The 11,922-nt window shown below is 35.8% G+C and overlaps 2 protein-coding genes across 2 annotated transcripts; one reads left to right on the top strand and one right to left on the bottom strand.

Moving 5' to 3' along the window:
- The first annotated feature begins 820 nt into the window (after nucleotides 1–820).
- Nucleotides 821–3,528, top strand: LOC126702968 (pentatricopeptide repeat-containing protein At1g08070, chloroplastic-like). The gene has a single exon (XM_050401852.1). It carries the CDS (start codon nucleotides 945–947, stop codon nucleotides 3,027–3,029), a length of 2,085 nt encoding a protein of 694 aa, XP_050257809.1. The 5' UTR covers nucleotides 821–944; the 3' UTR covers nucleotides 3,030–3,528.
- Nucleotides 3,529–4,842: 1,314 nt separating this feature from the next.
- Nucleotides 4,843–10,098, bottom strand: LOC126702350 (serine/threonine-protein kinase STY13). The gene is made up of 6 exons (XM_050401041.1): nucleotides 9,204–10,098; nucleotides 8,638–8,770; nucleotides 8,326–8,521; nucleotides 5,691–5,815; nucleotides 5,435–5,593; nucleotides 4,843–5,301 (listed from the first exon to the last, which is right to left on the bottom strand). The coding sequence occupies exons 1-6, from the start codon at nucleotides 9,332–9,334 to the stop codon at nucleotides 4,987–4,989; spliced, it is 1,059 nt and encodes a 352-aa protein (XP_050256998.1). The 5' UTR covers nucleotides 9,335–10,098; the 3' UTR covers nucleotides 4,843–4,986.
- Between the last annotated feature and the right edge of the window lie 1,824 nt (nucleotides 10,099–11,922).

The following is an 11,922-nucleotide window of genomic DNA, read 5'->3' as shown; positions in this document are numbered from 1 at the left end:
ATTCTATTCAAATTTGTTAGCAAACAAGGTTCAAATTGTCTATATTTAATTAAAAGTTTAACCAAAAACATTGAAGAGATGTGCCATTTAATTTTTTTTGGAGAGAGTTTCAACCTATGACATCCGCTCCTAATGATGGTTCTTTATTATTAGACCAAGACCCCAATCAGTTTTTGGTGTAGACGGGGATTAAACTCCAGATCTCTTATACACTCATCAAAAACTTTACCAGTTAAGTTATCTGAAACTCATTGATGTGCCATTTAATAATTCTTATGGTTAATGTGTATTATTAGAATAAAAAAATTAATCAATTTTATTAATTAACAAATTTGGACGAAATAATCATATTAAGAAGATTAAAGAATTGCATCTCATTCTTTTGGGGCCTTATGCCTTGTAAAAGAGTCCATACTTTTACTATATGTATTGCCTCAATGCTCGCTGACGTACTGGTCACGATACTAAGAGCTCGTTTGGTAAAGCATCTTAAACACATATTTTCAGTTTTTAAACAATGTTATACACTTTTTCACCCACGCGTATTTCAAAAAAATACAAACAACATTACTCAAACTCCTTTACCAAACAGGCCCTTAAAGTTCCTAGAAATGAGAAATTAAGATTTTTAGCCCCAACAACAAAGGAACATACATTTTCAGGGACTAGCCCACTTCCCATTACTCAAGTGGATGCAAATAATTCATTTTGACAAAGTAGGAAACTAATTGACAAAAATTAAATCTAAGAACTAATTAAACATTTAAAATAAAAGTCAGTAAACTAAATTGAATTTTAACCCTTTATTTGGTTTTTTTTTTAGCCCTCATACTTGCCCCTTCACCCTGCACCCTTCACCTGGTTCTTGGTCTAAAAGACTACTCTAGGCCCTGGCCTTTGTCTAATTTTTTGAGACTTTTTTTTTCAAACTCACAACTCAGGAAATGCTTTCTACACTAACTTTCTTTCCCGCCAAACCCATAACTGCCATAACCACCATTGAAAACCCAAAAACCTTAATTCTACAACAATGCAAAACCAGCAAAGACCTCAACCAAATCCATGCCCATCTCATCAAAACTCGCCTCATCCACAACCGGGCCGTCACCGAAAACCTTCTCGAATCCGCAGCTATACTTCTTCCCAATACTATGGACTATGCTCTCTCCATTTTTGATGATATTGGCCAACCTGATTCGTCGGCTTACAATGTCATGATAAGGGGTCTTACATATAAGCAATCCCCTCATGAGGCTATATTTTTGTTCAAGAAAATGCTTGAGACTTCAGTTGAACCCGATGAATTCACTTTTCCTTGTGTGTTAAAGGCTTGCTCTAGACTAAGAGCATTGAGTGAAGGTGAACAGGTTCATGCCCACATTTTGAAATGTGGGTTTGGATCAAGTGAGTTTGTTGAGAATACTTTGATTTATATGTATGCGAATTGTGGTAGAGTTGACGTCGCTCGCAGGGTGTTTGATGGAATGTCAGAAAGAGGGGTTGTTGCTTGGAATTCGTTGTTTTCAGGTTACATGAGGAGCGGGTGTTGGGAAGAGGTTGTGAAGTTATTTCATAGGATGAGGGAATTGGGTGTTGGGTTCGATGAGGTTACGATGATTAGTGTTTTGACGTCGTGTGGGAGGTTGGCTGATTTGGAATTAGGGGAGTGGATTAATGGGTATATAGAGGCAAATGGAATTAAGAAGAGTCTTGCTTTGATAACTTCTCTTGTTGATATGTATGCGAAATGTGGTGAGGTAGATACTGCACGAAGATTGTTTGACCAGATGGATCAGAGGGATGTTGTGGCATGGAGTGCCATGATTTCTGGTTATTGCCAAGCAAATAGATGTAGAGAGGCTCTTGATCTTTTTAATGAGATGCAAAAGAACAATGTGGATCCCAATGAGGTCACCATGGTCAGTGTGCTTAATGCTTGTGCTGTCCTTGGAGCTTTAGAAACTGGCAAATGGGTCCATTTTTACATAAAGAAGAGGAATCTGAAGCTCACTGTTACCCTTGGAACTGCACTGATTGATTTTTATGCGAAATGTGGATCTGTAGACAGTTCTATTGAAATATTTAGTAAAATGGCTTCTAAAAATGTCTTCACTTGGACAGCACTTATTCAAGGTCTTGCTAGTAATGGACAGGGTAAAAGGGCTCTTGAGTTCTTCTATTTGATGTGGGAGAAGAATATTGAACCAAATGATGTCACTTTCATTGGCGCTCTTGCTGCATGCAGTCATGCAGGTCTGGTTGATGAGGGTCGAAGTCTTTTTGTCAGCATGAGTAAAGATTTTGGTATTGAACCAAGAATTGAGCACTATGGTTGTATGGTAGATGTTCTTGGTCGAGCAGGGTTGATTGAAGAGGCATATCAGTTTATAAAGAACATGCCTGTCCAACCAAACGCTGTTGTTTGGAGAACATTGTTGGCTTCATGTAAGGCTTATAAAAATGTTAAAATTGGGGAAGAATCATTTAGATGCATAACAATATTGGAGCCTGCTCATAGTGGGGATTACATACTTCTATCAAATATTTATGCATCGGTTGGTAGATGTGAGGATGCATTGAAGGTGAGGCGTCAGATGCGGGAAGAGAGGATTAAAAAGACACCAGGTTGTAGCTTGATTGAGTTAGATGGAGTAGTTCATGAATTTTTCTCGGAAGATGATGGACATGCTCGCTTAAAGGAGATATATGGTGGAGTTGAAGACATGGTGAAACAGATCAAGTCAGCAGGCTATGTGCCCAACCCAACAGATGCAAGACTGGATGCTGAGGAAGATGATAAGGAAGCTTCGGTCTCTCACCATAGTGAGAAGTTGGCCATTGCATTTGGTCTCATAAGAACCCCACCTGGAACTACAATCAGAATATCAAAGAATCTTAGAGTGTGTGCAGACTGCCACAATGCTACAAAGATAATCTCAAAGGTATATAATAGAGAAATTGTTGTCAGGGATCGTAATCGCTTCCATCATTTCAAAGAGGGATTATGTTCTTGCAATGACTATTGGTAAACCCTAAAATCTACATACATTGCAAGACTATCGAAGGCCTTGTTCCTCTGTTATAGAACAAAAGAGGACATAGAATTCTTCAAAGCTATGATAGCTGGCCTTAGAGTTGGGGATTTTGTGCACCAAAAAGCTATGTGATCTTGTTCCAATCCCAACAATTTTCAGATGTCTCAATAAAAGAGAGGGGGCGAGGGGGGGGATGGGGAAGAGAAGACTTTCCTTTTTTGCTAAAAATAATGCTGATTTCTCAGTTTATTGCTATAGAACTTTTTCTATTATCCTTGATTCTTTTGTGTTTTGGTAAACTTACTTTAGTTTCTATAATAGAAAATTTTTGGATAGTCAGACCTTTGTACCACTGAAAGGAAAGTGATTTTGTCCCCATTAGAAGGTTTTCGTATTTCTTGATAAAAAAGAGACGGTGGGGGTGGTGGAGAAGAGAAAGACTCACCCTTTTGAATGTTTAGAATATAAAATGCCAATAGATTTCTGAATCTTATATTAATGTGTTTATTTTTATGATATTGATTGCATCAATGCTGAAAATAAAAGAACCTGGGGAGCAATCAAATAAGTGATGTTTATGAAACTCATAAACAACCACAACAACAAACAAATAAAACTGTTCACATTGACTGTTATGCTTGATTTCGCTCTTAAGAGTTTTGGCAATGGTTAGAAATGTACACTTCAGAAATTGTTCTTTCTCACGAAAGTCTCCAACAGAGTAGCAGAAAGAAAATGTGAGTTCATGTCTCGTTTGACAGCTGTTTTCCCCGGGTAAAACTCACCTTTTTGAACCATGAAGCACAATATATATGCTGCAATTGGTAGCCTTTTAAAAACTCATTAGGTGGCCAAAATCGCCTTTTTGAGAAGCAGATCTTGTGAAGCTTTTTGAAAAATCATCTTTTTAGTTTCAACCCAAAATCACTGTGGTGAGGCTGACGATTACTAGGATTATTATTTATGGTTCGTGCTGAACAATGAACAAAGAATTAAACATGCATAGAGATCACAATGCATGCAAAAAGTATTTTGTTCTTCTTTCTTATATGGCCATCTTAGAATGCCAGCATCACTTGTGAGTTGTGCATGCCTTATATATAAGCAAACTTGCAACTTTTAGCCAAAGGTTATAATCCTTCTGTTAAGTTTTAGCTTTTTTCTTAGAGCTTATTTAACTTATTTTCATATGTAATTTTTAAAACCTTACTTTTACAGGTGCAACTATCATTTTACCAACTTTCTGCAAATAAACAAGTATCAGTAAATAAGCCAATCCAGGTGTATTGGTATAACCAGGTTTGAAGAAGCTTTTAGAGGTTGATGTCTGAGTCCAAACCAAATACAAGTTTGGAACTTCAGAGATAGGGAAGTAGGTTTCTGAATGAACTATCATTACCTTCTAATCAATCTTGTGCTCAAAAAAATTTATATCACATTCAAAGACATTGGTTGCGCTTCTACTTGAGGCCTTTATTAGCAACATGCCAAGCACCCCATTGATACTACAACCATAAGAATCCTCATTCTATTAATAATTATCACGAAAGCATTTTCTGGTTTTTGGAATGAACGCAATGCATTGGGATGACTTTATATATACGGAAATAAACATCATAAAATAAGGAAATAGTATCTACACTGGTTGGGTTGGGGGCCATCGGTTTGGGTTGATTCTTGATGTTGAGAAAATATAACCCCTACTCCATTTTCCAAACTATTAGTTACTAGATAGTAGAACCATGTGTACTTGAAGCTACAATCCTAGTGTGGTCGCTGAAATCAAAAGCAACATCAGAAAACAAGGTGAGACTAGAACTGAACTTCAACTTATTGTAAACTGATCAATTTAAACATATACCATGATATCAAATGTATTTGTGAGACTAGAACCTATTATCTACTAAGCTTCCCTTGAGCCATTTTGGCAGGAAGGAATATTTATTCAGGGTTAATAACACTGGTTGAAGCAGAAGAAGAAACCTTTCGGCTTGTCCTCCATTTCTGCTCTGGGTGTATCACCTGTGTCATCATGTACTGCCATCAAAGAGCTTGTACCAGGAGACTCAGGCGGCAACACTGCGTTCTCAGACATGAAAATTCGAGAAGGAATTGAGGATTCTGGAGGGGAAATAGTGTACAGATAGTTAAGTAGCATTTGGATTATTTGGCCGAAATTGGGCCGAGCATTTGCATCCTCCTGCCAGCATGAAGTTAGAATGGTAGCTAATTCCTCTGGGAGGTTATCAGCGCTAGGCCTCACATTCTGAAATGGCAAAGTACCCTCTTAAGGTTATCAGTTTGATTTAGCATTACCAAAAGGCTTCAGATTACAACTATGCAATAATATATGTAACAATTTAACAAGATATTATATAAACAGGGAATGTATATTTTACTTTAAAAGCAGCCGCATATGCTGCCTGAAGATTGGACATTCCCTCAAAAGGCAATTTGTTGTGTAAGAGCTCCCACAACACAATTGCAAAGCTATAGGCATCCACTTTATGGTTGTAATGCTTTTTTTCTCCCTGCCTTAATGTAACGGTACTGTACAGCTGCCACCAATAAAATGTATTTAAGTAATACTTATATAGCCATTTATAAAATGAGAAACAGGAGAACCAAACTATGCTAAATTTCTTAATGAACTACCTCTGGCGCCATCCAACGATAAGTCCCTGTTTCAGCAGTCATCATCTCTGTTAATGACTCCTCTCTCGCTAAACCAAAATCTGCTAGTTTAACTGTTTTGTGGTCTGCAGTCAGGAGTAAATTTTCTGCACCACAATCAAAATAAAAATTCCATCTTCAATCAGGAATATATTGTTTCAGAAGTCGAATTTTCAGGTGAACAAGCATAAACACATATATCTTGAAAATATAAGAATAGTTTTTCAGCATTCTCCCACCAATACGTCAACTCATAACAATAGATCAATCATATTAAAAAAAAAAATTTATGAATAGCCACTCACCTACAATACAGAACATAAAGGAAAACAACTGCACGAATGCACTAATTTGAGCAACTGTGTGCAACAATGGAACTCATTGGTATGTGAGGCTTGTCAAAAACAGATGATCTAGGCTGCTTACTACGGTGATTTAGTGTTGCTGAGTATGCTGCATATTTGTGTTAGGTAAATCATGTTGAAGGCAAGGTCTCAAGTAGACAAGAACACTTGTTTCTGTTCTATATCTGTACGGTTGATAACTTGTTTGTTATACTGGCTCATATAACACAGTTGTGTCAAAAAATTAGTCAAATAAAACCAAAAAGAATTATATCATTAAAAAGGAATCTGTGAATCAACTTTAGATTCGTTTAATCCAACACACACTGAAAAAGCATCTGTGTTTAACATGAGGATGAAATAGTTATTGTTCTTATTATGTTCCCTTAGTTACATGTAAAATTAGCCAAAAGGCTAAGAAAGCTCTCTCCCTAACTGAAATCCTCTAAAATGAAGTCATTAGCACTTTAGCAGTAGACAAAGGTACAGCTTTCGGTGAAAAAAGCATGCAGCAGCACATATATTATCCTAATTTACAAAATTTGTATTCATTCATAATCAATATGCATCAGTATGTTGGCACTTTCTATTCAACTTTTTAAAAGTCCACCAGAAATTAACTTATTCCATTACTTACTTTTTCGTTAAGTGGAATATTTTTCACATGGGGCCAATGACTCTAATAGTAATTAAACCATTCAAAGGTTGTGCCCTATTGTTGTGATTTATATTAACTACAATCCTAATCCCCCCTCTCAGGTCTCAAATTAGTACGTAATCTTGCCAATCAATCTCCACTATAAATTCATGTAGACCCTTCTAAATGATGAGTTTTGTTGAGGGTCCACCATGGGGAGTGTGATTAAGTTCAAGAATTAGACAAATCCGAATGCTTGGTAAATGATTAATTGAGATTTTAGAGCTGACTTATCCCCTAACCTGAAAGGAGTCTCAATAAAAAGTAGGGTCAATGAGATATTTTAATTTTAATGTTTGTGGAATCTACCTATTATATGAAACCGACAAATTTGTTAGGACCATAATACCGTAGTTCCTTGGTACTATAGTACCTTTCCTACTAACAAACATATGATTTTTTCTTTTTTTGAAGGTGGGGGGAGGTTGGGGTTGGTTGTTTGTGTGATAAGCAAATGATAGGTGCCTAGATTCACTGAAGGGGTAATAATCTAGGACCACATCATCCCCAGTCTCACAAGGGATTTCCTGTTCAGAGTGAATTCAATCCACTTGAAGAAAACCTTTTCTTTTCTTTTGAGAGATTGGCATCGCTTGTCGATCCAATCCATCTTCCCTGGTGAACCCAACACACTCTTCATACAATTTAAACCTCCCCCAACAGAAAAGAGATCTAAATTCAAGGCATTAACTAACTATTGCACAAAAATGTCAGTTTCTTAAAGGGACATATTGAATGGTGACACCAATTATAACTTGGCAACTTAGACAACTACCTACTCTTTAGTATGAGTTATGCTAATACCACATAATTGGACACAACTTTGTGCCACAACTCACCACATGGCGAGTTGTGATTGGCAAAAGTATGTCCCCACATGGTCCACTAACACACTTTTGCCAATCACAACTCTCCTTGTGGTAAGTTGTGACACAAAGTTGTGGCACAAAGTTGTGCCCAATTATGTGGTACTAGCACAACTCCTTTAGTATTAGAGATTTATGTGTTGACAAGAATATTCCAACCGAAGGCTAATTTATTGAGTTAAAAAACTTGAATGGTGGTGAATTCAGGCCAAAAGTCAAATTGCTAAGAAAGTTGGTTGATAATTAATAGTGATAGGCAAGGACAAGATGATATTGATTACTTAAGAACTAAACTAGGAAATTCCACTTCCATCAATTAATGTAAGTAATAAATAAAATAATCTATAAACATGAGTACTAATCACCTCACATACAAATTCATGGTAAGACTATCTACCTATCATATCTCCAGACCCCGCAAAAGTGGAAGTGTGTGCATTGGGTACAACCTTTGTTTATAGACATGAGTACAATAAAAGATCAATATGTGCAACTTATTTATGAAAGTTTGAATGTGCAATCCTGTAAAAGAAATTGAAATTGAGTGGGGTTTTTCTTGATAAGGGAAGAATCCACACTAAGATTTCTAGACGTTTAGTGGGTTCATGCATATAGGATACCTTTAATCAATCCAGATCTGATCTTAACTTAATGAGGCCTGTCTTATAAAGTTACATCAAAAGAATAAAGCATTGGAATGAAAAGATTACCAGGTTTCAAATCACGGTGTATGATTCCATGAGAGTGCAAGCATTCCATAGCACGAGCAATATCAAGTGCAAACCCAACAGCAACACGTGTGTCCAAGCATCTAGGCCGCATGTTCAGCAAGTATTTTCGCAATGTCCCTCCCAATAAAAGCTCGGTAACTATCACCGTTACAGGCTCCTTGCAAGCACCAATATACTGTACACACAGGGTTCCACAATATTTTTTGTCAGTTGCTGACACACAATAATACAATTTTTTTTTTTGTCAGTGCAATAATACAATATTATAAGAGCCTTGAAATCAAATACAACCTTCACTAAGTTTTTATGCTGAACTCTAGACAACATTGCAACTTCTCTTGCAAACCGTGCTTCTTTCTTGGCAATCTCCTCTGGAGTTTCTCCTTTATGAACAATTTTAATAGCAACAGTCTGGTTTTTGTATCTGAAGAGAACCCAAAAACCAAAAACTAAAGTGAGATACTTCAGCAGAAACAGACAACAAATCGCAATTTACTAAAAGAAACTCGTCTCCATTTCAATGCAAGCATAACCATTCCCATCACAATTCGGCTTTCCATATACACAAACAGATACATGACCTGGACAATGCAGAATCTATATAGGAATAGCTTAACAAATGCACTGGATAGACAGTAGATTGACCATTCCCCAAAGAGACACACACAACAATAACAAAGATGGGATTCCTGACCCTTGACAATGACAAAGCCAGTATTTTGCAAATCCCAAAAATAATTCTTTAAACCAAGAACAAAATTCCCTCACCACCAGAAGCCAAAGTAAAGAAATTTTCACTTCAGCAAGGCAAGTAGCTAAACACCAAGAATCAAATTTAAGAAAATCTTTAAACTTACTTTCCCTCATATACTTTGGCATGAGCTCCCTCTCCAATTCTAGGCCCAACAAACAAATGGTTGGGATCAATCAGCCATTTTGCATCCAATTTGAATTCATCAGTCGAGTAGAACCTATTCTCAGATTCCATCTTTCTAAAAAAGCAATGAACTTAACATCTATACCCTCCACCAATGAACACTCTAGCTCCCGTTAACTACTTTATAGTAAAAGATCTCATATACATCAGAACCCAAAAAGTGAAGCGTTGAAAAGCTCATTAGCACTACAGAGAGTGAATGGATAAGCTGACACAAAAGTAACTAAAACAAGACATGCTCTGTGATGTTTGCTGCTATTGCTGTTCATAACCACATCTCAAGAATTCAGGCCCAAAGATCAAAACTCAGCAGCTTGATGCCTTTCATGTCCTTGTGGAGGCAAAAGCATAGAACCCCACATGTGCAACATTTAGAGAAAACACAGAGAGAGAGAGAGAGAGAGAGAGAGAGAGAGAGAGGGTGTTTGTGTGTGTGTGTGTGTAAGTGTGTGCATGAGAGTGGCACAAACACTAAAACAAAGCTCAAAACCCAATGAGATTTGTTGAAAATTAATGGGGAAAAGAGAGGATTCCCCAGAAAGGGAACAGAGGAAGATAACCAATCAAAGAGTCCTCAGGAAGTGAAAAATCATTGAAATTCAAGGACCCACTGTAGAGCTTAATTAAATGGAGTAATGGGTTTTTTCAGCTTTATTTGACTCTTGATCTACAGACAAAATCATGGAAAAGATTGAGTCATTGTTCAATTAAAGAATAAGAGAGAGAGAGAGATTTGTGAATATTGTAATGAAGACTGTGGGAGCCATAAATTAATCAAAAGCACATGGAAACTGATCTTGTCAACATGGGCCATGGGGACAGAACCCACTCAATAAGAAATGCCTGCACAAAGCTCTTAAATCTCACCTTTTAACTACTTCTATTGCACTTCACTTCAATAAAAGCTAGACCTAGGAGTAATTGCTCCTAATGAGAGTCATGTGGTGGAATTCTTTTTACATCTTAAATGTTTTTTAATTATGAAATTCATGTTAAATGACATAGTTTCATTTATACCGCCCAGTCACATGATGGTAACATTTTTTTTATTTATTGAATAACCATGTTAATATTTTTGACCAAGTTATTCAACCAAAGGTAGCTAATACCATGCTGGTACTAGCTATACCATTGGTTATGTGCTATATTGGCATTTAAATTGATATTGATATTCCTCTAAAACAATAGGTCAATGTACTTGTGTTAATATTTGAGCTTATAAATATGTATTTATGTTTGTAGCAATAACTTCTAAATTGTACACCAATATTGACCAATACCAAAACATATGGTTCCTTTGGCCAAACCAAAACAGCTCCCAGTACAAAATTGACTCCCTTGATTCTGCTCCCTATCCATGAGACACCCCGAAAATATCATAGATCGCTAATGGTGGATTGAATTGGGACCTCTAAGACTAGGGGTGTTTACGGTGCGGTTTTGAGTCATATTTAGCACTACATTGTGTGGTGTAATTTTTCCAAAACCCTTACCATACTGCACTTTAATAGATCAGTCACCATGCAGTCCATGTGGTGCGATTTAGTTAGTTTTCATATATATTACAAATATATACTAAATATATTTAATATATGCTAAATATCTATTAAATATATGTTAAACATATATAAAACTATATTAAATATAAAATATAAAATATATACTTATATATTAATAGGTGCAGTACAATTTTAATATATAATATATTTAATCAGTCTAAAACACACACATATGTATGGGTGTAAGTTTTGTGCAATTTTCAATTACTCTATTTTGCGGGTGATTTTGGTCGGTTTAGGTGTAGTCATGCTATGCAAGCAGTTTTTTAAACACCTTTATCCAAGACCAATGAGTCCACCATCATGTACCATATGCATGAACTTAATGCTACAAACATTAAATAATTTGACAATATTTTTTACAACAACAAAATTGACAAGTTTTTATTGGCTTTCATTTGAACCAATTACAAACATTACTTTATTACCAATTACCTATATTAATAACTTGTTACTTCAACTTATGTGAATCAAGAAACACTAAGAAAATTTGGGTGCCTCACGGTTGGTTCTTCATCAACTTTAAACACTTTATTAGGTAAGTTATCCATGATATTTATTAGGCAAGTGATTTTAAGATTATGAAACACACATGATCATATCCTCTTAAAAAAAAACTACTATATTCGCAACAAATCATATGCAGTAAGTTGTTATTGGTTATAATTTGAATTCACAATCTAAATTATTTTTTTGTCAATCCATAACAACCAATAATAACCTGACATTTAAGATTTATTATAAAAGTGTTATAAAAATGTTATGGACATAGTCTTTCTCTTAAAAAAAAAAAAAAAAAAAAAAAAAAAAAAAACCGAAAATCATCCCAATGACATTAACAAGTTTCTACTACCAGACATCCAGAGTGCATTTATGCGTACGTTGACTGTTGAGATCCAAGACCACACGCACACGCTTCATAAATTTATTGTATTTTATGCATCATCAATAAACATCACTGACAATAGGCGATGTATTGCTTATTTGATTTATATTTGTTCTGGTTAATCTAGGGCACCCAATACATTCTTATAACAGTTTGTATCCATCTCTCATATCGAAACATGTCTTTCGTTCTAT

The sequence above is a fragment of the Quercus robur genome, chromosome 10, assembly GCF_932294415.1.
Source record: "Quercus robur chromosome 10, dhQueRobu3.1, whole genome shotgun sequence".
Taxonomy (NCBI): domain Eukaryota; kingdom Viridiplantae; phylum Streptophyta; class Magnoliopsida; order Fagales; family Fagaceae; genus Quercus; species Quercus robur.
Note: the sequence above shows the minus strand (reverse complement) of the source record. Positions and strands in the feature narration are given on the sequence as shown.